Source organism: Tenrec ecaudatus, chromosome 4 (genome assembly GCF_050624435.1).
Source record: "Tenrec ecaudatus isolate mTenEca1 chromosome 4, mTenEca1.hap1, whole genome shotgun sequence".
In the NCBI taxonomy this organism is placed as follows: domain Eukaryota; kingdom Metazoa; phylum Chordata; class Mammalia; order Afrosoricida; family Tenrecidae; genus Tenrec; species Tenrec ecaudatus.
This window is the reverse complement of record NC_134533.1, coordinates 60,059,963-60,082,318: the sequence shown is the minus strand read 5'-3', so window position 1 is coordinate 60,082,318 and position 22,356 is coordinate 60,059,963. Positions and strand designations below refer to the sequence as shown.

At 42.9% G+C, this 22,356-nt stretch overlaps 1 protein-coding gene and 1 non-coding gene across 2 annotated transcripts; both read right to left on the bottom strand.

Moving 5' to 3' along the window:
• Positions 1–3,693: 3,693 nt before the first annotated feature.
• On the bottom strand, positions 3,694–15,870 carry EIF4G2 (eukaryotic translation initiation factor 4 gamma 2). The gene is made up of 23 exons (XM_075547708.1): positions 15,639–15,870; positions 14,987–14,998; positions 13,683–13,809; positions 13,282–13,347; positions 11,550–11,690; positions 10,909–11,011; positions 10,154–10,285; positions 9,996–10,062; positions 9,589–9,740; positions 9,219–9,329; positions 8,984–9,067; positions 8,800–8,898; positions 8,437–8,578; positions 8,177–8,337; positions 7,736–7,849; positions 7,040–7,165; positions 6,797–6,901; positions 6,490–6,705; positions 6,134–6,392; positions 5,605–5,809; positions 5,249–5,460; positions 5,012–5,133; positions 3,694–4,521 (listed from the first exon to the last, which is right to left on the bottom strand). The coding sequence occupies exons 1-23, from the start codon at positions 15,868–15,870 to the stop codon at positions 4,456–4,458; spliced, it is 3,054 nt and encodes a 1,017-aa protein (XP_075403823.1). The 3' UTR covers positions 3,694–4,455.
• On the bottom strand, positions 7,546–7,684 carry LOC142447788 (small nucleolar RNA SNORD97). The gene has a single exon (XR_012784438.1). It is a non-coding gene; the product is annotated as a small nucleolar RNA SNORD97 (small nucleolar RNA).
• Positions 15,871–22,356: the final 6,486 nt, after the last annotated feature.

Genomic DNA, 22,356 nt, shown 5'->3' with positions numbered 1-22,356 from the left:
GGCCACTGGCATCGAGTGAATTCTGACTCACAGCCACCAAACCTAGGGTTCCCAAGGCTGTCTGTCTATGGGGGCAGAGAGCCGCCTCCTTTCCCCAGGGGCAGTTAGTGAGTTGAAACTACCTGGCAGTTAGTGGTCCAACACTTAGCCTCCCCAGGGCTCCTGTGACCATAAAAGAAGACCATTGCCAACAGGAGCAGACAGCTGTTGAGAATGATCTTCTTAGGTATAAGAAGCCCCAGAAATGCTCATCAGGTTTTGCTAGTTCCTTTGGAAGTGCAGAGGATAGAAGCGATTCTTAATGATGGTTAAATTGACTTGTAGTGACCCTCTAGGTCAGAGTATAATTGTCCAACAGGTTCCCAAGGCTGTAAGTCTTGGAAGCTGATCACCACACGTTTGCCCCCATCCCCAACCCCTTTCATTAGCACTTTCAATTAACCAGAGCCACTTGGAAAAACTACTTAGACCATTCGAAAATACATTCCCATACACATGTACATAAAATGCATAAAACTAGCCCCAATTAGGAAAAAATCCAAATCTAAGAAAATAAAAATCATACTGCTAAATGGCACAAATTTTTGAGCTGCAAAATTTGCAATTATTAGCTGCCAACTCGTAACCACTAAGCCACCAGGGATACTAGTGGAGATACATACTAATACTCACTACCGTCCAGCCCATGCTGACTCGCAGTGACCCCACTGGACAGGGTAGAACGGTCCCTGTGAGTTTCCAAGACTGGAACGCTTTATGGGAGTAGACAGCCTCGTCTTTCTTCCTCAGGGGCTGGTGGTTTTCAACGCTGACCTGTGGGTAGCAGCCCCACCGTAACCACTATGCCACCAGGACTCATTATATATATAAAACAATACAGTATATTAAAAATCACATAGTATACATATTTACACATACAGTAATACTATGATATATAGTATCACATAAAAGTTACATAGTATACCTATATACTCTATATATACACACATATCATGATCTTTGACTAGATCACTTCTCAACCTGCGGGTCGTGACCCCTTTGGGGGTTAAACGACCCTTGCCCAGGGGTCGCCCAATTCATAGTAGTAGCAAAACTACATGTATGAAGTAGCAATGAAAATAATGTTATGGTTTGGGGAGGGGTCATCACCACAAGATGAGGCACTGTACTAAAAGGTCGTGGCATGAGGAAGGTTGAGAGCCACTGGGCGAGATGGATTGACCCAGTGGCTTCAACAATAGGCACCCACGTAATTGTGAAGATGGGCACAGACCAGGCAGTGTTCCCTTCTGTTGTGCCGGGGGTCCCTATCAGTCACGAGTGACTGAACAGCAACCAACAACATAGCTACAATGCATCTGACCTCTAGCTCCCTTCTAGGTCCATATCCTGCCACCTATCATGTTCACTTAATGTTTCCTCGCTTACTGTGCCTCTTCCTAGGCACTGGTTCCCCTAGGTGCTGGGGGTTTAGCAGTGGGCACAAAAATACTACATGCGCCATGTTCTGGAGGGAGGCAGAGAGTGTGCAGTACCAAAGGGCTTCGAACGTTGGTGGCATAATGGAAGTGGGATTTTTCCAGGAACTTTTTGAAGCCCCTTTCATGTGAGATGTGATAGAGGTATACACATAGCAGAGAAACAGGATGAGGAATTGGGGTACAGTTACATTTTAAAGTAAGGTAGACAGTGGCAACGCATGTCTGATTAAAGGCGGACCATTGTCAAGACCAGGGTGGAGTTTGGAACAGAATGACCAAAGCCAGAAGTTCTAACCCAAACAATCTTAGCGGAAGGAAAGCTGTCAGGCAGGTTTTGAGTCGGCACTTTTCAATGCCCTCCTCTGACTGCATTATCAAGCCTGAATGATGACCAAAGGTTAAACAGGGAGGAGTCTGTCTAGTTTACGGCTACTGTGGCTATCTGGGTGGGAAACAAGGGTGGCAGTTGAAGAGGTTGGGATGTTTTGAAGCTAGATGGGATTTGACAGCCCCACACAGCAAATCGTGGTAGTGTTTTTTGTTATTTTTTTTACCGAGTAAGGAATAAAGGAAATCTGTTGTCCTGGAACCAAGTGAGAAGTCAAAGGAAAAATTAACCATGGGTCTCATTTATAGGATAGGATGTTCAAAGCCTCTAGATCTTTCACTGCCATCAGGTCAAATCTGACTCAGAGAACTTGTAGGACAGGGCAAACTGCCCCCATGGGTTTCAGAACATCCCATCTAGATAGTAGAAAGCCTTTTTAAAAAAACACGCCTTTCTCTTGCAGTGGCTGGTTTTGAACTGCAGATCTTGCAGGTACTTAACACATTACCACACCACCAGGGTTATTGCGTAGATACCGTTTACCTTGGTCATGTTTGGGGTAGGGTGCAGGAACTGTCTGGGGATGGGGAAAATGGTAGCTGGAGAAGTGAGCATATACAGCTAAATTTCTACTACATAGCAAGCAGATGTGAATCTAAAATGTCACCGCCTACTTGCATGCAGACACTGAAACCCACTGCAGGGCACTCACACCAAGGTACAAACATGCATTGTTCCATGCCTCTGGGACAAGACATGCTGTGATTTTCTGAGACTTCCTTGAACTACATCAGGAGATAAAAGCATAGGCTCCTAGCTCCAAGACCTTTAGTCCAGTCCTCGAGCCAATTTGGGAGAATTAAGGGTACAATCAGTAACGAGAAGGCCCGTGAACTACCTGAAACCATTTCCCCATTTGCAGCATTAGATTGCCTCCCTTGGAGAAAGGAACAGGCAGGCCAGTATTAACAGTTTATAGCTACTCATTAACCTTGTGGGCTGTCAAAAGCCAGTAACTGAACTCGTGCCAACAGGTCAATTCAGACACAGCAACCCTATAGGGCAGGCAGGGTGGAACCCATTTTTCTCCCAGAGGCTGGCGGTTTCAAACGACTGACCTTGTAGTTAACAGCCTGACAATCACTACAAGTTCACCTAGTCATACAGGTCTGTTTGACCCTCCCTCATCTAGGCACTTGTTTTGTGCGGCCCACACTCGCACAAGAGCCATGTTAGCGAACTCCAACAGGGAACTGGGGTATCTCCCATCCATCACCAGGTGGACAGGTACAGAACCTCTTCCAACCCTGTAGGGTCTGTTATGTTCGGCACCATGGAAGCTTAACCATCTTCCCCCAAAACTAAATGCCGGTTGCTTTCAGGCGCTAAGTCAGCAACCAGGATGCCAGAGGCCCATATTCTGAAGATCCACATTCAAGACGATGAAAAGTTCCAGGGCTGGTCAGCAATGGAGTGGGTGTGGTGGTATGGTTCAAAAGTTCATTTATTTTCCTCAAATATATCTAAACTTCCACAGGTAGGTTCAGTTGGCTCAAGAAACCCAGACTGGACACAAATCCATGCATAAGTACTGGAAAAGAAGCCTACACGTGTGCTTTGGTCATTATAACTGGGTTAATTACGTTTTTTGATAGTTTATGGTAAAAAAACAAATGCCACCCCAAGTTTCTATGGCCATCCATCTTGCGTCACACGAACGAGCTCAGCTTACAGGATTTGCCCTTGCAGTGTGCACATGGACTAGTTCTAATTACCTGGCTGGAGAAATAACCTTGGCTCCCATCCGTGAGGATAGGATGACAATTGAAGCAAAGTCTTATCTTCAACTAAGCCGATAATACTATCTGAAGTCACACAACCACATCAAGTATCACAATGTTTATTGATAGATACAAGTATATAAAATCAGGGCATGAACATGACTTGATAAATTAAGTAGACTTAATTTCAATACTATAATAAGAGGGACCAATTAAAATTCTCACCATTTGTTTCACACCCACAAAAACCACTTCAAGGGCATTAACGATCTCTCAAAACTGATCAGTTTTGTGCAAGTAAACCATGTTTCTTTTTAAAAGACTTGTGCACTTGCCCAGGCTCAAGGATATTAAAATCTAGCACATAAAGCCCATTACTAGAGGTAGAAATACAGGCAATATACTATTACGGCAACAACCATCAATTACAGTTAAGAATTTTTCTGTAACAACCAAATGGATAATCAAATATTGCAACAACTCAAGTATTACTGAGCAAAGTGCATCTCTACAGTATTCAGTGTTGCTATTCAGTTTTCTAACTTAAAACAGCCTATGATAACTGGCAGCCAAGAAGGTCCTTGCAATAGACTGCCTCTGCTTGAGAACTTATGATGTAATTATTGCATGCTGCTAATATACTATCTAAACATTAAAGATACTCCTAAAATATTTGATGGTAGACTATGATTAAGACATTACACTACAAAAAAACCTTACGCAGAAGAAAATCCTACTGACGTGCTTCTGCTTTAAATATTGTGAAAACATTACAGCGGAATGAAATTTTCGCAGTGGTTAGGTCAAATGCAGTTACATCATAGCAACAGTATGTTTTGCACAATTTAAGGCTTTGGCTGGTTCTTTAGTCAGCTTCTTCCTCTGATTCTTCTTCTTCAGCAGTTTCTAGCCAGGTTAGCCACTGATTCACCTATAAATTAGATCAAACAAAATTAGTGTTGGGGTGAGTGGGACACGACTTGAAAAAGCTGCTTTCTAGTTCTACCCCAGAATTCCTCCTTAAGTGATCAATCATACACCACTGTTCTGACGGGAGTAGAATAATCACCTAGAACAGGTACCGAAGACCAACTGAATCAGAATGCCTGAGCTTACAACTTACAATTAAATAAACTACTCTTCAGGGGACTACAGCCCACTGTTATTCTAGGACTCGCTGGTGTATAGGTATGTAAGGTGTCCTAGTGATAGAGTGGTTAAGCAATCAACTGCCACCAAAAAGGTAGCAGTTGAAATCACCCAGCTACTCTGGTAGTTCTACCCAGGCTTGGAATCAGAAGTGTGACGGCAGCGAGCCTGGATGTCTTATGTTCTGCTTCACTGATTACCGCTTACTAAACCCCAGCTTGGCAGAATGCAGTAAGGCACACACAAATTTCTCTTCACTAAGTAAAATTTACCTGGAACAAAGCCTTGCCTTTCCCTGGAAACTCTTGGGTTATATCTTCTTTCCAAGCCAAGAAAGCTTCTTCTTCAATAATTTCCATGTCGTAGAAGTGAACAAAAAAGCGAAGTAACATGCCTTTAAAAAAAAAAGTCAGAAGATCACTTAGCTTGGTCTCTAAGACTTGCACTTTCCCCCCTCCACCCCCAAAGAATCGTCCCGTATGAAATTCTTCCGACGCTGCCTCGCCTACCTTTTGGAAAGTTGCTGTTGTGGCAGTGTACCTGAAGCGCATACAGAGCACTGACTTGCAGATCAACATGATCATGAAGGAACTTCTGCATTACTGGCTTGAAAGAAAGCAGCAGTTGTTTTTCCTGCTCTGCTTGTTCTTTGGAAGGAGCCGAGGAAGACTCTGCCTCATCACTGGGTGGGTTCACTTCACTAGAAATGTACTGCAAGAAGCTGTACAGAAGCAATAATCAATCAATTTCAAGTTAGAAAATGGAGTTTTCCTTTAAAATCACCCAAGCCAGCCTTCCTTAAGTCTTTTTACTAGTAAACCAAACTCTACAGTGTTTGTTGAAAACCACAGCTTTTTCATCTTACCTAGTCATTAAGATGTTCACAAATCCTTTATCTACATGAAGTTTGGGAGAGATGTTATCTTTAATCCATTTGTATATGGTTTGAGGGGATGGGTCCAACTTTATTTGCTTTAACAGTTCCTTCTCTAGTTTAAGGAGTGGGAATAAGAAACTCAGTCCCTTCCCTTCCAAAATCTCTAACATGCGGTCCTTATTCTGATCAATTTCTGAAAAACAAAAAACAAAGTCACGTGTCATTTTCACCCAGTTTGCCTTGTCTAGAAGCAACTTTTATAAACCATTTCCCAAATATGCTACCATCATATTGCTAGGACGAGAAAAACAAAGTGCACACAGCAACTGAAAAAAAAAACAAAACACCGATCAAATACGCAGCGTAAGCAAATCACAATGACTGGCTTTATAAGCTGTATCTGTGGTAACAGTAATTATTTGAACAGAGTAATTAAGAACACTTCACGCCTAGACTATTAGGAACCCACTCAAGATATTAGAAATAACTATGAGAAAAAACAACCCAGCTCTCTTACCTGGAAGCATTTTCTGCATATTAACCTTGCTTTGTTGAAAAAGTTCTGTTAACCATTCTCGATCTTGTAATTTAGCCAATTGCTGAAGGCAAAGTAAGAAGAGAGGGAAATGGGTGCCACTTTCCAGTGGTTGAGCTAGTTCTGAAATGCTCACCAACTCTGAAATAATGGCACGAGCTGCAAACTGTGCCAGATAAGATTTCACCAAGGGGATGTCAACCTCCAGTTTGGGGCACTGGTCCAATACATTCAGGAAAGCCTTAAAAGGAACACAGAATGACTTGGTTAGTTTCCAAGTCTGAACGACTGTGCTCATGCAAACTCAGCCTGTATCTAGGATTCAGAAAGCACTCTACCTGCATGAAGCTGTCACTTGTGGCTATCCCTTCCTGTTTGAGTAAACTGATCAGAGAGCTGGCCTTTTCTTTGTCTTCATCGCTTCTATCCAGGGACAGGACGATCACTTTGCTTAGCATCTCAGGAAGAAAGTGTTTAGGGGCCCTCATTTCTCGTACACCATTGACAGCATCATTTGCATTTCCACTATTCAGATATTCGGTGACGACAGTTTCCTGTAAAGAACACAAATAATCGAGTTGTTTTCTCTATCCCAAATATATTTCATTGACTGGAGAACCTTTATGGAATTAAGAGGAAACCTACGGTTAATTTAAGTAGTTCTTCCTTGGATGGTGGTGGCTTTTTGCTGGTCTTGGCAGGCTTTTCCTGGATAAGTGGTGGATTAGTTTTGAGACCAAGCTGAGGTGTCTAAAAAAGAGCAACATTAACAGGTATTTAAAGTTTAAGTAAGTTAGTTTGTGGGGTTAAAAGGAAAAACATTAAATAAAAGCAAGAGTCTGAGGCTCCTCAGAAAGCTATGGTCTAACAGAAAATGCTGTCGGTCACCTGTCCCAGAGGCGGCGTCTGAGTGCGTGGTGGCTGTGCACTAGGAGGGATCATGGTGACCTGGGGCTGGAGCTTTGGCACTTGGTTTTTATTCATCAGGAAAGATTGAGCAGGCCTCAGGCTAATCTACAATTAAAAGCAAATCAAAATAGATAGCCATGTTAAAAGAATGAAGTCAGCTAAAATGATAGTGTTACCAGTCCAACATCTTAGAAATTAATTCACTATAGATGGGAGAAAGTGAAAGAAGACCTATGGTAGAAAAAATATTTTCTTAAGAATGAAAGTTTACTCCATGCCAGGTTTTATTTCTGGTAAATAAGATTTACATAAGACACCTTAAGTCTCATTTATACCAAAAATTCTCCTACATTAACTAAAATATTCAAATAAATCCCAGCAAATTAACTAGTTGAGAAAATGCCTTGCTTTAGTCTTATTTCAGCACAATCTATAATAAACCTTGACAATAATTTCCCTTGCTCTAACTAACGACTTTAGAAGACTTGCCCTCATATCTCATAATCATCGCTCATAGGACACTGGACATCTAAAGAAAGAAACAGGAGGATAGGAAAGAGAGAAGAGAGAGAAAGAACTCCAGCATAAGTCCTCTTAACGCGTCTTTTTATAATCATCGGGCAGGTTTCTGAATCGACAAACTCTTTAGTAGAGAAGTAACATAGGCAAATGTACCTCGTCTGCATTAAGCTGTCCTTTCTTAGAAAACCGAGGTGGCATATCCTTCGACTGTCCTTGTAGCTGGGATAAGAGTCCCTGACTCTGGTTATGGTAGAGCTGGCTTAGCCCCTATTTCAGAAAGGAGAAAGAAAGTCTAAGACAAAAAGGGATCCAAAAATTATGAATTAAGTACTAGAGGGATGAGGCAAGCCACAAGAAAAGCTTAACTGAATTTGCCCAGAGAAAGTAGAACAGGGAAGAATAAAAACCTAACCTAACTTTATTTATAATAAAGTGATGTGATTTTACTAATGCTTCACTAATCTTAAACATTTTGCCCAATTTGAACACAAATGTCTGTTGGTTAAGAAAACACACACAGACTAAGGCAAAGTTGAAATATGTACTTTAGAACGCGATGCTTATTGACCACACATTTAAAAAATGTGTTCGTACCTGGCTTTTCATAAACTTGCCTCCCATCTCTCCAAACTGCGATTGTGTGGGAGGCATGATGTGTCCCCCATGGCCATTGAAGAGCTGATTTGAACGATGACGCCCCATGGTGGGTGAAAATCTATCCTGGATAACTCCTGGACCAGTACCAATTCCGCTACCTTAAAGTACATGTATATGGATATGTAAATAACATCTATATAACAGTTAACTGATTTTTACGTTTAAGCAAAACTACTTTGGGTCTTGTTCAAAATCACCTGGCATTTGTCCAAACATATCCGCAAGTCCTCCAAGTGGGTCCCTATCCATTTTCATCCTGGGTGGCATGAACGGTCCCTCCAGAAAGAAGTCACTTCTCATCCCTTGAGCCATAGGAGCAGGAATAAATACTCCCAGATCCTTTAAAAATAAGCAAATCTGTCGTCTCTGGACACCATGCTACACAAAACTAAAACTATATTTTATCGAGAAAACCTTCAAGAAGGCTATTCAAATTATTAATAATTATTTAAGTTATATTCCAAAAATATGCAAGATATTACAACATACAAGTTCCACACCAAAAGTAACTATCCTTTAATACAAAATACTGAGTGCCCTGCAATATTATAAAAACTTACTTTGACAGCATCTTGACGGATTTGATTGATCGTCTTTGGTCCATTGTCAAGAAAAGCCTTGCGAGGAACCCAATGGTGTTCTCGCAACTCTACTGTATCCTACAATTACAAAACAGTGTTGTGCTCTCTCCGCTAACGTACTTAAGAAGTTAACTTAACAACAAATTTAAAGAAGCCATTTTACCTGCAGCAGGAAACGGATCCTCGCTGGCAATTCCTTACTTAACATCAAGGAGCACATTCGGGCAAAGTACTGATCCATTAAGGACTGAGGAAGGAGAAATGAATTCACAAGAGTAAACATGTACTTACGACTTCTTACTGCCTAAATATGCAATCGCGATAGTAATATCATAAAACCTAGTTACTTGTGGAATAAAATTAAGACAAATGATACAATTTCCATCAAATATACACACCTTGGCTCGTTCATGATCTAATCTAGGTCCCACTGTCCTCATTATCTGACAGAGGCACTCCAAATCCTCTCCCATATCTTTGAGCTGGACTCTCTTCTTCTTTTCCAAAAGCTATCAAAACAAAGCACATTGTAAGAAACTTTACAGTTCTTTTCCCTTATGTTGCAATGGTACATTTATAGTTCCTGCTAGGCGTTGCTTCTTGACATTTAAACAAGTTTTTAAGTGTCAAAATTTGCTGGCCATCTAAAATACTTAACTAGCCCTCACACACATCCCAGATGGTATAACAACTTTCAATGACTGATTTCCCCCAAAGAACAATGTACCCACTGGCTACTTGAGTCCAAAGCTCCAGTGATATACTTACTGTTTTGATGCACTTATGAAGGATAGATTCATGAATAAGATCAAGCTTGCCAAGTTCTCCAATGAATTTGATGTTCCCCAACATCTTGATCTTAGCAATAGCTCTCTGTTCCTCCTCCTCGGGGAGGAGGGGATTTTCACGCTTATCATAGACTGGGAGAAGGAAGAAGTGTAAACATTTAGAATTAGGTTTAAAATATAGGCTGCTATTTATTAGTAGCGATCGAGTCAACTCTTGAGTCATGGCGACCTTAAAACTGAATGAAACAGCTTGGTGTTCTGTTTCAAGATCATCTATTGGTACATTTGAGCCCATTTTTAGAACTACCCACAGCCATGGAGTCAGACTCACAGTAGTGACCCTATAGGACTACACTACCAGTTAGTCTCAAATATAAATATTCTTACCATCAACATTTCTGGTTCGGTTTTCAAATTCATCTTGCAATTTTGAAATTAGGAGGCGTCTGAATGTCTGTCAGAAACACAAGAGACCATTTGGCAATTTTCATAATGAAAGCTTTCAAACCAATTTTAAAAATAAGTATAAATGCACTGTCACTTACTGTGCTTTGCTTCTGTCCTGGTTGACCCTCTGCTGCTGGGCCATCAAAGTTTGGTGCATCTTCTGCCAATCGCAGACATAGCTGAGCATATAATGAGCTATACTTTGGCTCTTCTAGGGCTTTGTCCACAATCTAGAGGAAAAAGAGAAAAAAAGTCACCATTCCTATTTAAATATAAAATGCTTTTGCAAATGTAGCCTTATTCTATATATTAGCTATAAATTGGGAATGAGCTTATCTCATTGTTTGAATTAGAATTTATGTAAAATATTTAGCACTCTAGATAGAATGAAATCACTTAAACATTAACTATTTTAAAGTACATAAAAAAGGTCAGAGATCACCGATTTCACACTAGTCACAATCCCATCCCCTAAGAGGAGGTATTTAAATTGCTAACAGACCCTGGCGTCCTAAGTATTGAACAATTTACGAAACTAAATTGTGTTTTCCACAGGAGGACAAAAGGTGGCTTAATAGTCTGTTTACCAAATGTTAAGAATGATGAGGGCAACAAATGTACACATGTGCTTGACACAATCGATGTATATATAGATTGTGATAAGTTACAGGAGCCCCCAATAAAATGTTTTTTTAAAAGAGTAATGAATAAATTTAAAAGCCGTATCTTAAGTCTAACAAAATTAGTGATTCTATTTTAGTACCATCAGTATACAAATACATATAGCCAAACCTTAGGGTTTGATGTATTTAACAAAACACACCTTTAAAATGTTTGAATTCACACAACTTACCAGCAGTATGACCCCTTTAAGGATGAGTTTAGACTCTACACCCACATTGAGGAGCTCAAGGCATAGCTTGTCAAACTTTTCAGGAGTAAGCTTATTTAGTATGCTGGAGGGGGGAGAGGTAGAAAGGAATCAGCGTTAGTCAACATGTTTTATGCCATATTTTGAGTTTAAAAACAAGCTTTTCTTACATGTATAATTTTCTAAATGACCCATTCTTCCCTTTAATATCAAGACATTTCTCATTCACCTAGTCATCACAAAGTTAAAATAAACATCTCAATCAGAACACCGATGAGTCTCCAGCTATCTGGAAAAAAAAAGCCAAGTCCAATCCACAAAGGCGTCCTGATTCTTAAAGCTAGACCAGCAGGCAATACCATTAAATGACCGGCTTTTCTGAACTACACACGAGGGGCAAAGGAATGCCAGAATCAATAGGGTTGACCATGTTTTGTTTAAAATTTTCAAAAAGCTACCAGCACTGTCTTCATTAAAATACACACTTTATGTATAAACACTGCTTCCTGAAATTTTTTTCCTTAATCCCATAAGTATCATCACATACACATGAGAAAACTGCAATTAATCTGTCCCCCCCCCTTCCTTCCAAATAAAAAGGTAAACTAGACCTATAAACTTACCCTCTTACTTTCCTGAAGATTGCATCATGTCGTTCTTTTTCATTTGCGGAGTTGTTTGCTGCGGAGTTGTCATCTCGTCTAGTGCTTCGTGCAGGAATCCATTTCTGAGCGTTTTGCCCTGGGGTTTTCCCCAGGAACTCGCTTATCAATAGAATTAGATTTACAATTAAGAAACTGGAAACCCACGGCATTCGGTCACACAAGTCACATAGTTTAAGACACTCTTCTACATAGAGAAAACAGTTTATATGTCCCTAACTTCTCTCACGACTAAGCACCCCTGGTTCTCAACAGGTTATCCCCAGAGCTTCTCAGTAATTAAGGCAGAGCTGAAGAATTTTAGTTACCGTATGTAAGCCGAGTTTTTCCAGCACAAAAAATGTGCTGAAAAACTGGGATTCGGCTTATACACAGGTCAGTGGCATGATTGGATGTCATCTGGTCAAACCCGACTAACAAGAGGAGGAAATCTCATGAAGCCTGACAGGCATAGAGTTAATAGCAAAGTGGGAAGACATGGTGTGACGTGCCTTCCAGAAATGTAGCATTAGTAATGCTATGGATGGCAGTGAAGACTGCGCTGTGTATGAAAATGACAGCAGTGATGGTGATGACGGAGATCTCGGTGAGGACAGCGTCTATGATGACCTCACACCAGCTGAAGCTCTGCATTGGGAGACGGATGATGATGAGGAATCAAGTTTTGAAGGATTTTAACTCTTTACATTTTAGCTTGGCTGCTGATTGAGCTCAGGGAATAGCACTCTTAAGGTATCATTGTTGATACCTTATTGTTTTTGGTGAACCTATTTTCCACTTACTGTGCTGGTTTACTAATGTTAAATGACTCATGCTTTTGTGTTTTTTTTAATTTAAAATAAAAAATACCTCAATTGTCTCAATTTTTAGTAATTTTATTTTCGTTTTGATTATTGAAACTCACTATTAGCTTCTGCATTTTCTACCCTAGGCTTATATACTCGAGGCAATCAGTTTTTCTGGCTTCCCAAGTAATAATTAGGTACCTTGGCTTAAACTCAGGTTTATATTCGAGTATATATGGTAAATAAATCCCCAAATAATGCTAATGAATCCTAGACCAAGACAACATCTTGGGAACAAATACTCTCTAGAGCCCAGACTATTCCTTGGGACTATTTCCACTTTACACACGCCAAATTATTATGAATTACTGACTTCAGAAATGAGTGAAAATTTTAAAAACCCCTTGAGTGCTCCAAGTAACATAAATCTAAATGTGCAATTAAAAAATTATTTTTAAAAAGTGATAAGGATATACACATAAATTAAGCCCCCTGGTGAATCCCCTCTGATCATGGACCAGGGATGTGAAGTCTTGATAAAAACAGAATGCATTGGAATTGGGTTGCTACAGGTGGAGTTAGGTTAAAATTTAGCACCCTATCATTTGATCTCCCTTATGATGCATTAATTTTGTTATTTATAGTATTTTTCTTCTGATTAAAGATTTTTTTGGTTTTTAAAATGTTTTTCTGTATGTGAAATTCAGGATATGTAAATTTATAAACAAATTTATAGACAGTAACTGGATTAACAGTTCCTCGGGGCTATGGCAGAGGTTGGGGAAAAATGGAGAGTAACAGATGAATACTAGAATCGTATGATGTGACTTATATGCCAATAAAACAGTAAAAAAAGAGAAAAGAAACAACAACCCCAAACCCAACAATTCCTTTTTCACTTGTGATACCTGTTGCCAGCAGTCTTGGGATAGTGCTGAGGTCCACCCCTACTTCCTCCTCCGTCCGAAGAAGCACTAAAAATATATATACAATTTTAAGAAACAATGTTCCAATTAAACCTTACTCAAAAGGGGCAATAGGTTTAATTATCTCGTGCTTAAGAACTTATATCACAGATAAATAAAATTGGGTGGCGGGTGAATTTGGGCCTAATGCAAAGGCAAAAGATCAATTTTATTACATTTATTCTTCAGATGGCAATAGAAGATGCTCAGTAAAATTGGAAGTTTATGAATATAGCACACAAATTTGCAGCACATTACGAATCAAAATGATTTGCTATGCTGACGCTTGGTTTTGCGATTGGCAATTCCAAAATTATCCTCCAAAGATAAACCTATAAACATACCTGAAACGAGAAGCACCCCCTTCTGCAATCGCACTCTCCACTTTGGCGGCTTGACAACGAAGAATCTTCAAAAGAATAATAATAATGGATGGGGGTGGGAGGGGAGGGGAAGGGAGAAATGAAAAACCTGGAATGAGAAAGAGCACCAAAATTAGACATTGCTAACATACTGGTTTCTAATATAAACCTTTATGCAAGTATCGTTTATTTCAGATCCTGGCCCTGCAGCCGGTTGAACTTTCTCCCGCACTGCATTGCAGATCTAGCGAGACTAAAATAGAAACACAAAAGGACAATGCAATTTCATTTTGGTTTGCCACCTTGTTGCAAAGAGCAGCCTTCCGGGTAATAAAATAACCCGGGAGGAAAGTCCTCTAAGCGGCTTTTCACAGAAGCCCCAAACCGAGCCTGGTCAGGAGAACAGAAAGTCTACCTCGACCACGCATGAGCGCAATAATCTCCCCACTTGAGAGAGCCCAATAAACCCGACAGGAAATATCGAGGCTGCTTGGCAGTTCCCTTCTCCCCGCAAGCCCGGCTGGGAAGAGGAGCGACCAGGGGCCTGGATCCAACGGCGGCCGCCCGCGGGCGCCCGACCAGGGCCGCAGCCCGGCAGCAGCACCGCCGCCCCACCTCTCGCTCCTTCCCGGGAACAAAGGGGCAGTGGAATCCTCGCACCGGCTCCGTGGGCAAGTGCGCCCGCCGGGCCCGCAGAGGGGCTCCGTCGCCGGTGGGGCGGCGCGCCGGCCGGCTCTTTGTTCTCGGGGCAGGCCGCCGGCCTCCTTCCCCGCCGCCGCCAAACGGGCCGCGGGGCCCACAGCCGCCCGCCGCTGCCCACCCAAGGGGCGCGCACCCTGCTCCCCCCGCCGCCCAGCCGGGCCGACCGCGGCCTGCCGCACCTCCTCTCCTCCAGCCGGGCACCGGCTCCGGGACTCTGCGCCGCGGCTGGTCCCGCGCCAACGGCCGGGCCCGCGCCCTCTCGCCGCCACGCGCGCCGCCCCGCGGCCTCCCTCCTGGTCCCCGCACACTCGCGCCCCGGCCCTGCAGGACGGGCGGCCCGCGGCCGCGACAGGACGCCGGGCGGGCAAAGCTGCTCTCGCCCCGTCTACCCCCCGAACAACGCGAATGGAGAACAAAGGCCAACTTTTTTCCGCTGCCAGAACCCCGTAAAAACCGCTAAAAAGGGTGGCCCCGCCCGGCACCGCCTGCGGCCGCCATTTTGTGCCACAGAAGAACAAGCAGCCATGGTGCGGCGGCCATTTTAGAGCGCTCCACTCGGCGGCGGCGGCGGCGCCTCCACTCACCTTCACCGAGAACTCAGCAGCTGCCACCGCAGCTGCCTCCTCAGGATCCGGTCGTCGGGGACGGGGAAGGGAGAGGGAAGGGGAACGGAAAACAAAAAAGGGGGAGGGAAGGGGAAGGAAGGAGTCGGGGACGGCTTGAAACTCTCAGCTCAGAGGAGTCGCTGCTGCAGCCACCACCCGGTTCCCGCGGCCACCTCCATAGAGCTCCGACTCGCTGCTGGCGCTGAGGCGTGTCTGGAGCCGAACTATCACTCCGGGGCGGCCGAACCCAGCAGAGCCGTCCCCAATGGCTCCTCCGCCGCCCAATCAGCAGCCCGGATGCTGCTCGCCACCAATCCGCGCACGGCGGTGGGGAGGAGCCAAGGGGCTAAGCTCGGTTGCAGCGCAGCCCCGCCGCAGTGCGCCAAGCCGTATTCTCGAAAGCGGGGAGGCCGAGCTCGTGGCGTAAGGGACCCGGCACTGTGGAGACGTGGGCTCCTTGCGTAAAGTCAGAGCGCCTTTGCGGAGAGTCTGCGTTGGTGTGAGGCTGTCTCGTCTTCCCCCGTCTCTTTGTTCCCGGTGTCCCTGTTCCATGCTCAAGGCACACACACCTCCCTTCCCTCTTCTCCCTGGGAAGGAAGGACCATGAGGCAGGAAATTCGCCCGCTCCTACCGCACCCTACTTCTGCCCGTGGCGTGTGAGCACTGATTTTTTTTTCTTCTGGCGCCCCTGTCCTCCGAGGAGCCGTGGGGCCGGGCCCGTGGGGTTGAGGGCCGGCGTCGGGAGGCTCGGAGCCGGGAATCGCGCCGTCTCCAGGCGCGGGCACCTCACTGAGGGTGGGAGAGTCTGATAGTAACGTTCGCACCAGAAGAGGGTGCACCCCAATGCGCGAAGGAAGCTTCATTTAGCTCCCTACTTCACCCTCTGCATAGTGAGTGGGGACGTGGGAGAGGAAGGGGTTTATTGCTTGTCTTTGTACAGCACCCAAGCAGCAGTTTTCCCCAAAGGAACGGCCGACCTTCGCGGTCTCGGAAGGATTACCCAAAATATGCCATCGACTTTGGAAGGGTTCGCAGAGCGTAGCGATTGGAGAATTTAAATTGCTGGCTCCTGTTTTTTGTTTTCCAACATGTTAAAGGCTATCAGCTGTGTATTTCGTTTTGTGTAAGGTCTGCGCAAAGAAAGAGACTTGGGCTTTCCAAAGCCGCAAGTTGAGCTATTTATACTTTTCAGGACATACATTTTAAAGGATCAGTCTGGTAAAATGAAGTGCTCCATTTTCTGTGATTTTTCAGCGATGTACAAACATGGAGTCATGCTCCTAATATACTTGAAGCAACAACAGAATTTCTCCATATTCATTTGGACATGCAGTTGTTGATACTATGAATAATCAAAAACACGAAAGGGTGTGTGTGCTTTACAGTGCACTGCTTTAAAAAGTGCCCCTCAAATGACAATATTCTTCAGCGATCCCAACTTCGGTTTGACATATAGGAAAATAACTCTTGGTGTTGAGTGCTGATTCTTTTTTTTTTTTTCATTCTTTTTTTTTTTTTAACAATTTATTGGGGCTGATACAATTCTTTTCACAGTTCATACATATACATACATCAATTGTATAAAGCACATCTGTACAGTCTTTGCCCTAATCATTTTTTTCCTCTTTTCTTCTTTTACATTTTATTAGGGACTCACACAACTCTTACCACAATCCATACATATACATACATCAATTGTATAAAGCACATCCATACATTCCCTGCCCCAATCATTCTCAAGGCATTTGCTCTCCACTTAAGCCCCTTGCATCAGGTCCTCTTTTTTTTCCCCCCCTCCCTCCCCTTTCCCCCCTCCCTCATATGCCCTTGGTAATTTATACCTCGTTATTTTGTCATATCTTGCCCTATCCGGGGTCTCCCTTCCCCCCTTCTCTGCTGTCCCTCTCCCAGGGAAGAGATCACATGTGGCTCCTTGTAATCAGTTCCCCCTTTCCAACCCACTCACCCTCCACTCTCCCAGCATCGTCCCTCATGCCCTTGGTCCTGAAGGTATCATTCACCCTGGATTCCCTGTACCTCCAACCCTCATATGTACCAGTGTACAGCCTCTGTCCTATCCAGCTTTTTTTTTTTCATTCTTAAAACTAAATACATTTATCCTTGCCATAAATACAATGCTAGTTATTCATAAAAGAACATTTTTTCTGGATATTCCACAAAGTGATGAACAAAAGCAATAGAAATGAGCCAAGAAAGGCTATATTTTGTGTGTTTTTAAAATCATTTTATTGGGGCTCATACAACTCATCACAATCCATACATACATCCCTTGTATATCAAGCACATTTGTGCATTTGTTGCCCTCATCCTCAAAACATTTGCTTTCCACTTGAGCCCTTGGTATAAGCTCATTTTCCCCTCCCTTCCCGCTCCCTCCTCCCTCATGAACCCTTGATGATTTATAAATTATTATTTGTCATATCTTACATTGTCCGATGTTTCCCTTCACCCACTTTCCGGTTGTCTTTTCCCCCAGGGAGGAGGTTACATGCAGATCCTTGTAATTGGTTCCCCTTCTACCACACCTTAACCTCCACCCTCCAGTATTGCCACTCTCACCACTGGTCCTGAAGGGATCATCTAGATTCCCTGTGTTTCCAGTTGCTATCTGTACTAATGTACATCCTCTGGTCTAGCCGGATTTGTAAGGTAGAATTGAGATCATGATACTGGGGGTAGGGGAGCAGGGGAAGAAGCATTTAAGAACTAGAGGAAAGTTGGATGTTTCATTGTTGCTACACTGCACCCTGACTGGCGCACCCCGTGACCCCTCTGTAAGGAGATGTCCAGTTGCCTACAGATGAGCTTTGGGTTCCCAATCTGCACCCCCCTCCTCATTTACAATGGTATGATTTTTTTGTTCTTTGATGCCTGATACCTGATCCCTTTGATACCTCGTGGTCACACAGGCTTGTGTGCTTCTCCCATGTGGACTTTGTTGCTTCTGAGCGAGATGGCCGCTTGTTTACCTTCAAGCCTTTAAGACCCCAGACGCTGTATCTTTGTTAGCCAGGCACCATCAGCTTTCTTCACATTTACTTATGCATACATTTGTCTTCAGCGATCGTGTTGGGAAGGTGTGCATCATGGAATGTCAATAGAACAAAGTGTTCTTGCATTGAGTAAGTGAGTGGAGGTCCAATGTCCATCTACTACCTTAATACTAAACCTATAAATATATGCACATAGATCTATTTCCCCATCCTCATATACAAATATATTTATATAGGTACGTGCCTGATTTAGACCTCTATAAATGTCCTTTGCCTCAGACTTTCCTCTTGGGAAGTGCAGATTCTTAACATAATTTTCGGGAGACATGAACAGTTTCTCCTAGGATATTTAAACCTGATGTTAAAATGATGGGGAGGTATCTGAGCTAACGTTAACCTCATGTTTAAGTGTGTTCCATTGAATTTTTTTTAATGTTTTATTAGGGGCTCATACAACTCTCATCACAATCCATACATACATCAATTGTGTAAAGCACATCTGTACATTCTTTGCCCTCATCATTCTCAAAGCATTTGCTCTCCACATAAGCCCTTTGTATTAGGTCCTTTTTTCCCCCCTCCCTCCCTGCTATTGAATTTTTCCACCTCAGTTTTAGCAGCATCTTTAGATCTTTGTCATATCCTAGGCTGCTCACCCTATGCCTCATTTATATTACTACAATTATTACTATTAAATTTCATTTAAACCTTAACAAGTGGGATAACTGTGCTTAGTTTGGGAATAAATTTAAGCAATTTATTTTAGGAAAAAGTTGAAATGTCTAATATACAAAAGGCTTCACAAAATAATTGTGAGACCTTCTGTCTTCAAAATAACATAAGGATATGCATATTTAATTTCTCTATGACTTTACAGATTATAAAAATGCACCCACATATATTTATATATTTTTGAAGGTAAGTAAAATATTGTTACCAGGGTTCTAGTTCTTATGTGCCTAGATTTGTTTCAAACCAAATATTTCCACCATCAGTGGGTGGTTGCAGACAAGTTCTCCCAGTAATATACTTGTCTTAGTCTGGTTAGGGGGCCTTCAACAAATCCAATCAAAAGACTGGCTTTCCAGGGTATCTACTGGCTCAGTTAAATTCAAGACAGAGAAGTCAGGTGAGAAGGTTATGCAACTTTTGGGGGATAACATCACCTTGACAGGTCTTCCTTAGGGGCAGAGGATGATTGGATACCCATCAGGGTTTATTGTTAAGATGTTTTAAGAAAAAGGAAAGTGCTAGGAAAGTTTTGCTGAGTAATTTTTTTCCATCAAGGGAGTAAAAAAACCTCAAAACCAAATTCAACTGCCACCACGTCGATTCTGACTCCTAGTGACTCTATAGGGCAAGGTAGAATTTCCCCTGCGTGTTTCTGAGGCTGGAACTCTTTAAAGGCATAAAAAGCCTCGTCTGTCTCGAGGAGTGGCTGGTGGCTTCAAACTGATGACCTTGTTGTTAGCAAAATGCACCTGCTCAGTCTTGGAGAGTAGCAAGGGCTGTCCTAGGACAATTTCATTAAGAAACTTTACCCCATGCACCCTACAGCCTTGATCTTGTTCCTTCAGACTTCTCCAAGGGACACAATTCAAGTCTCCAAGGTTTCCAAAACTATAATTTTGATATGGTATAAATTGAAGAGCACCAAATTCTTCCAGGGAAGGGATAGAGAAATGGAGACACCGCCTTCAGAAGAAGGACATATCGAGAAACAATAGTTTCAGATTTTGATATTTTTGCTTACTAAAGGTTTCTGTGATCCCACAATTATACTTTTTGACTTATCCTCATATATACACTGTTTTTTACAGTTTTTGTCAGGGGAAACCAGCCCCTAACACATCATTACGGGTCTGGTAGGCGCAATTGTACAGCGGTAATAAGTAAAGATCATAGTAAAGTCATAGAGAGCATGAGAGATAGAAGTATTGAAATAAATGGGAGTCAGACACAATTCATGGTAGCATGCTCACCTCTGCCCCGCTAGATGGTCCATGTGGAGGGAGAGAGAGAGTTTAATGGTAGCCCTGGCCCCTTTTATATTCTCTGGGGACGTGCAAGCCCCCTAATTACAGGTGAGGACATACGGTCACAGGAAGGGGCTGTACTACAGGCAATACAATAATGGGAAGGGGTGGTCTAGGGACATACACGCAATAGGAAGGGGAGGGATTGGGGTTATGCATGTGACAAGATGGGTGGACCCTAGGTCCAAGATGGCGACCTAACCTTGATCATCCTTGGGCGGGTTTGACCTCTCTGGGGTCTCCTACAAGGAAACAAACTACTATCCTTATCAGAAGGAAGTGGGCCCTATTTGTTGTGGGATAAACAGTGGTAACTACTTGCTCTAGATGGCTGATAGCTCTCAGGGAGAATAACCCCTGACCTACTTCTGATGACCTCCAAGTATAGTCATTCCCAAGCAGCTGTCTGGCATATATTTGGGGGAGACAGCTTGGGAGAAATCCTTCTGTATCCCACAAGTTTTCATGACTGGTAATACATTAATCTGATAGAGGAAGACTTGTGCTTAAAAAGGTACAGTCTAAAATTCAAAGAAAACCTAGAATGAGTCAAGATGGTGTCCAGGTAGAATCACCCACCTGGCGCTCCTGTTACACTAAAAAATTAAGAGATAGGCATAGGCAGCAAACCCCAGGAAAAAGCAATGGACCAATGGTTCCGGAGGGACTTGGTAAGATGAGGAGGTTGGAGGAGGTGGGGGCAGGTGGAGTACTGAGCAAACAATACCACAGATGGGAACAACTAGGGAATTAAAATCAACAATGAGGAGGAGGTAGAGATCCTGGGGGAGCAAAAAATCTAGATGAGAGAAATTATTAAGAGGCAGAAGAGGTGTGATGGTGGAGCAGGAGGAAGGTAAAAGGAAACGGGAAAGATCTAGGAAGCAAAGCTATGGTTAGAGATATAAACATAGGTGTGTATTATGTAAATACATTAATTCATGTGATAGTTACATAATGTGTTGTCAATTTGAGACAATTTCCCCCTAGTTCTTGAATGCTTTCTGCCCCCCCACTATCACGATCCCAATTCTACTTTACAAATCCGGCTGGACCAGAGGATGTACATTGGTACAGATAGGAACTGGAAACACAAATCCAGGACAGATGAACTCCTCAGGATCAGTGATGACAGTGGCCATACCGGAAGGGTGGAGGGAAGGTGAGGGAGAAAGGGGGAACAGATTACAAGGATCTACATATAACCTCCTCCCAGAGGGACAGACAAAAGTGGTTGAAGGGAGATGTTGGACAGTGTAACATATGACAAAATAATTTATAAATTATCAAGGGTTCATGGGAGAGGAGGGAGGGGAAAAACTGAGGAACTGATACCAAGGGCTCAAGTAGAAAGCATATGTTTTGAGAATGATGAGGGCAACAAATATACAAAAGTGTTTGACACAATGGATGTATGTATGGATTATGATAAGAGTTGTATGAGCATCCAATAAAATGATTTTTTTTAAAAAGGGTGGAATTTAGCCTGTCAATGAGCTCACAGCTTGATGACCTCATTGGGACCACTAAGGAGATAAATAGTTCGCTGGAAGTGGGACACATGCTCACTCCCTGTGAGACGTTCCTGATAACAAGACACATGGAGCTACACTAGGCCACTGGAGCTGAAGGTGCCAAGTAGCACTGAGATGCTTCCACTGCCACTGGATCCACAATACTTTCCACCCACTGGCCTGTGATCTGTATTCAGCGTCATTGCATGTGTTGTGTGAGTCTGAAGAGGAATTTAAAGATTGGTATTGGACATATGAGCTAATTTTGGACTTTCAGACTTGATCTGGACTGAGCTGGGATGTTTTCTCAATATTCAATTGCTTTTGTGTATAGAACTCTTTCTACACACGAGTGTCTATGAATTTGTTTCTCTAGTCAACCCAGACTAACACAATTCATAAAAATAGAGGTACTGACCTATGTACATATATGGCAATACATTGAGGTAGTAGATGGACTTTGGGCCTGTGCTCAAAGCCTCCTTCAATGCAAGAACACTTTGTTCTAACAACTTGGCATTCTGTGTTGCTCATCCTCCCAGCACAATTGCTGAAGACAAAATGGGTGCATACGGTAATTAAATGTGGTAAAGAAGGTGGATGGTGCCTGCCTATCAAAAAATGTAGCATCTGGGATCTTAAAGGCTTGAAGTTAAGCGACTATCTAGCAGAGAAGCAACAAACCCACACGGAATAAGTACACAAGTCTGTGTGATCATGAGGTGTCGACAGGATCAGGAAACAGGCATCAGAAGACTCAAAACAAAAGAAAACATTGTTGAGAA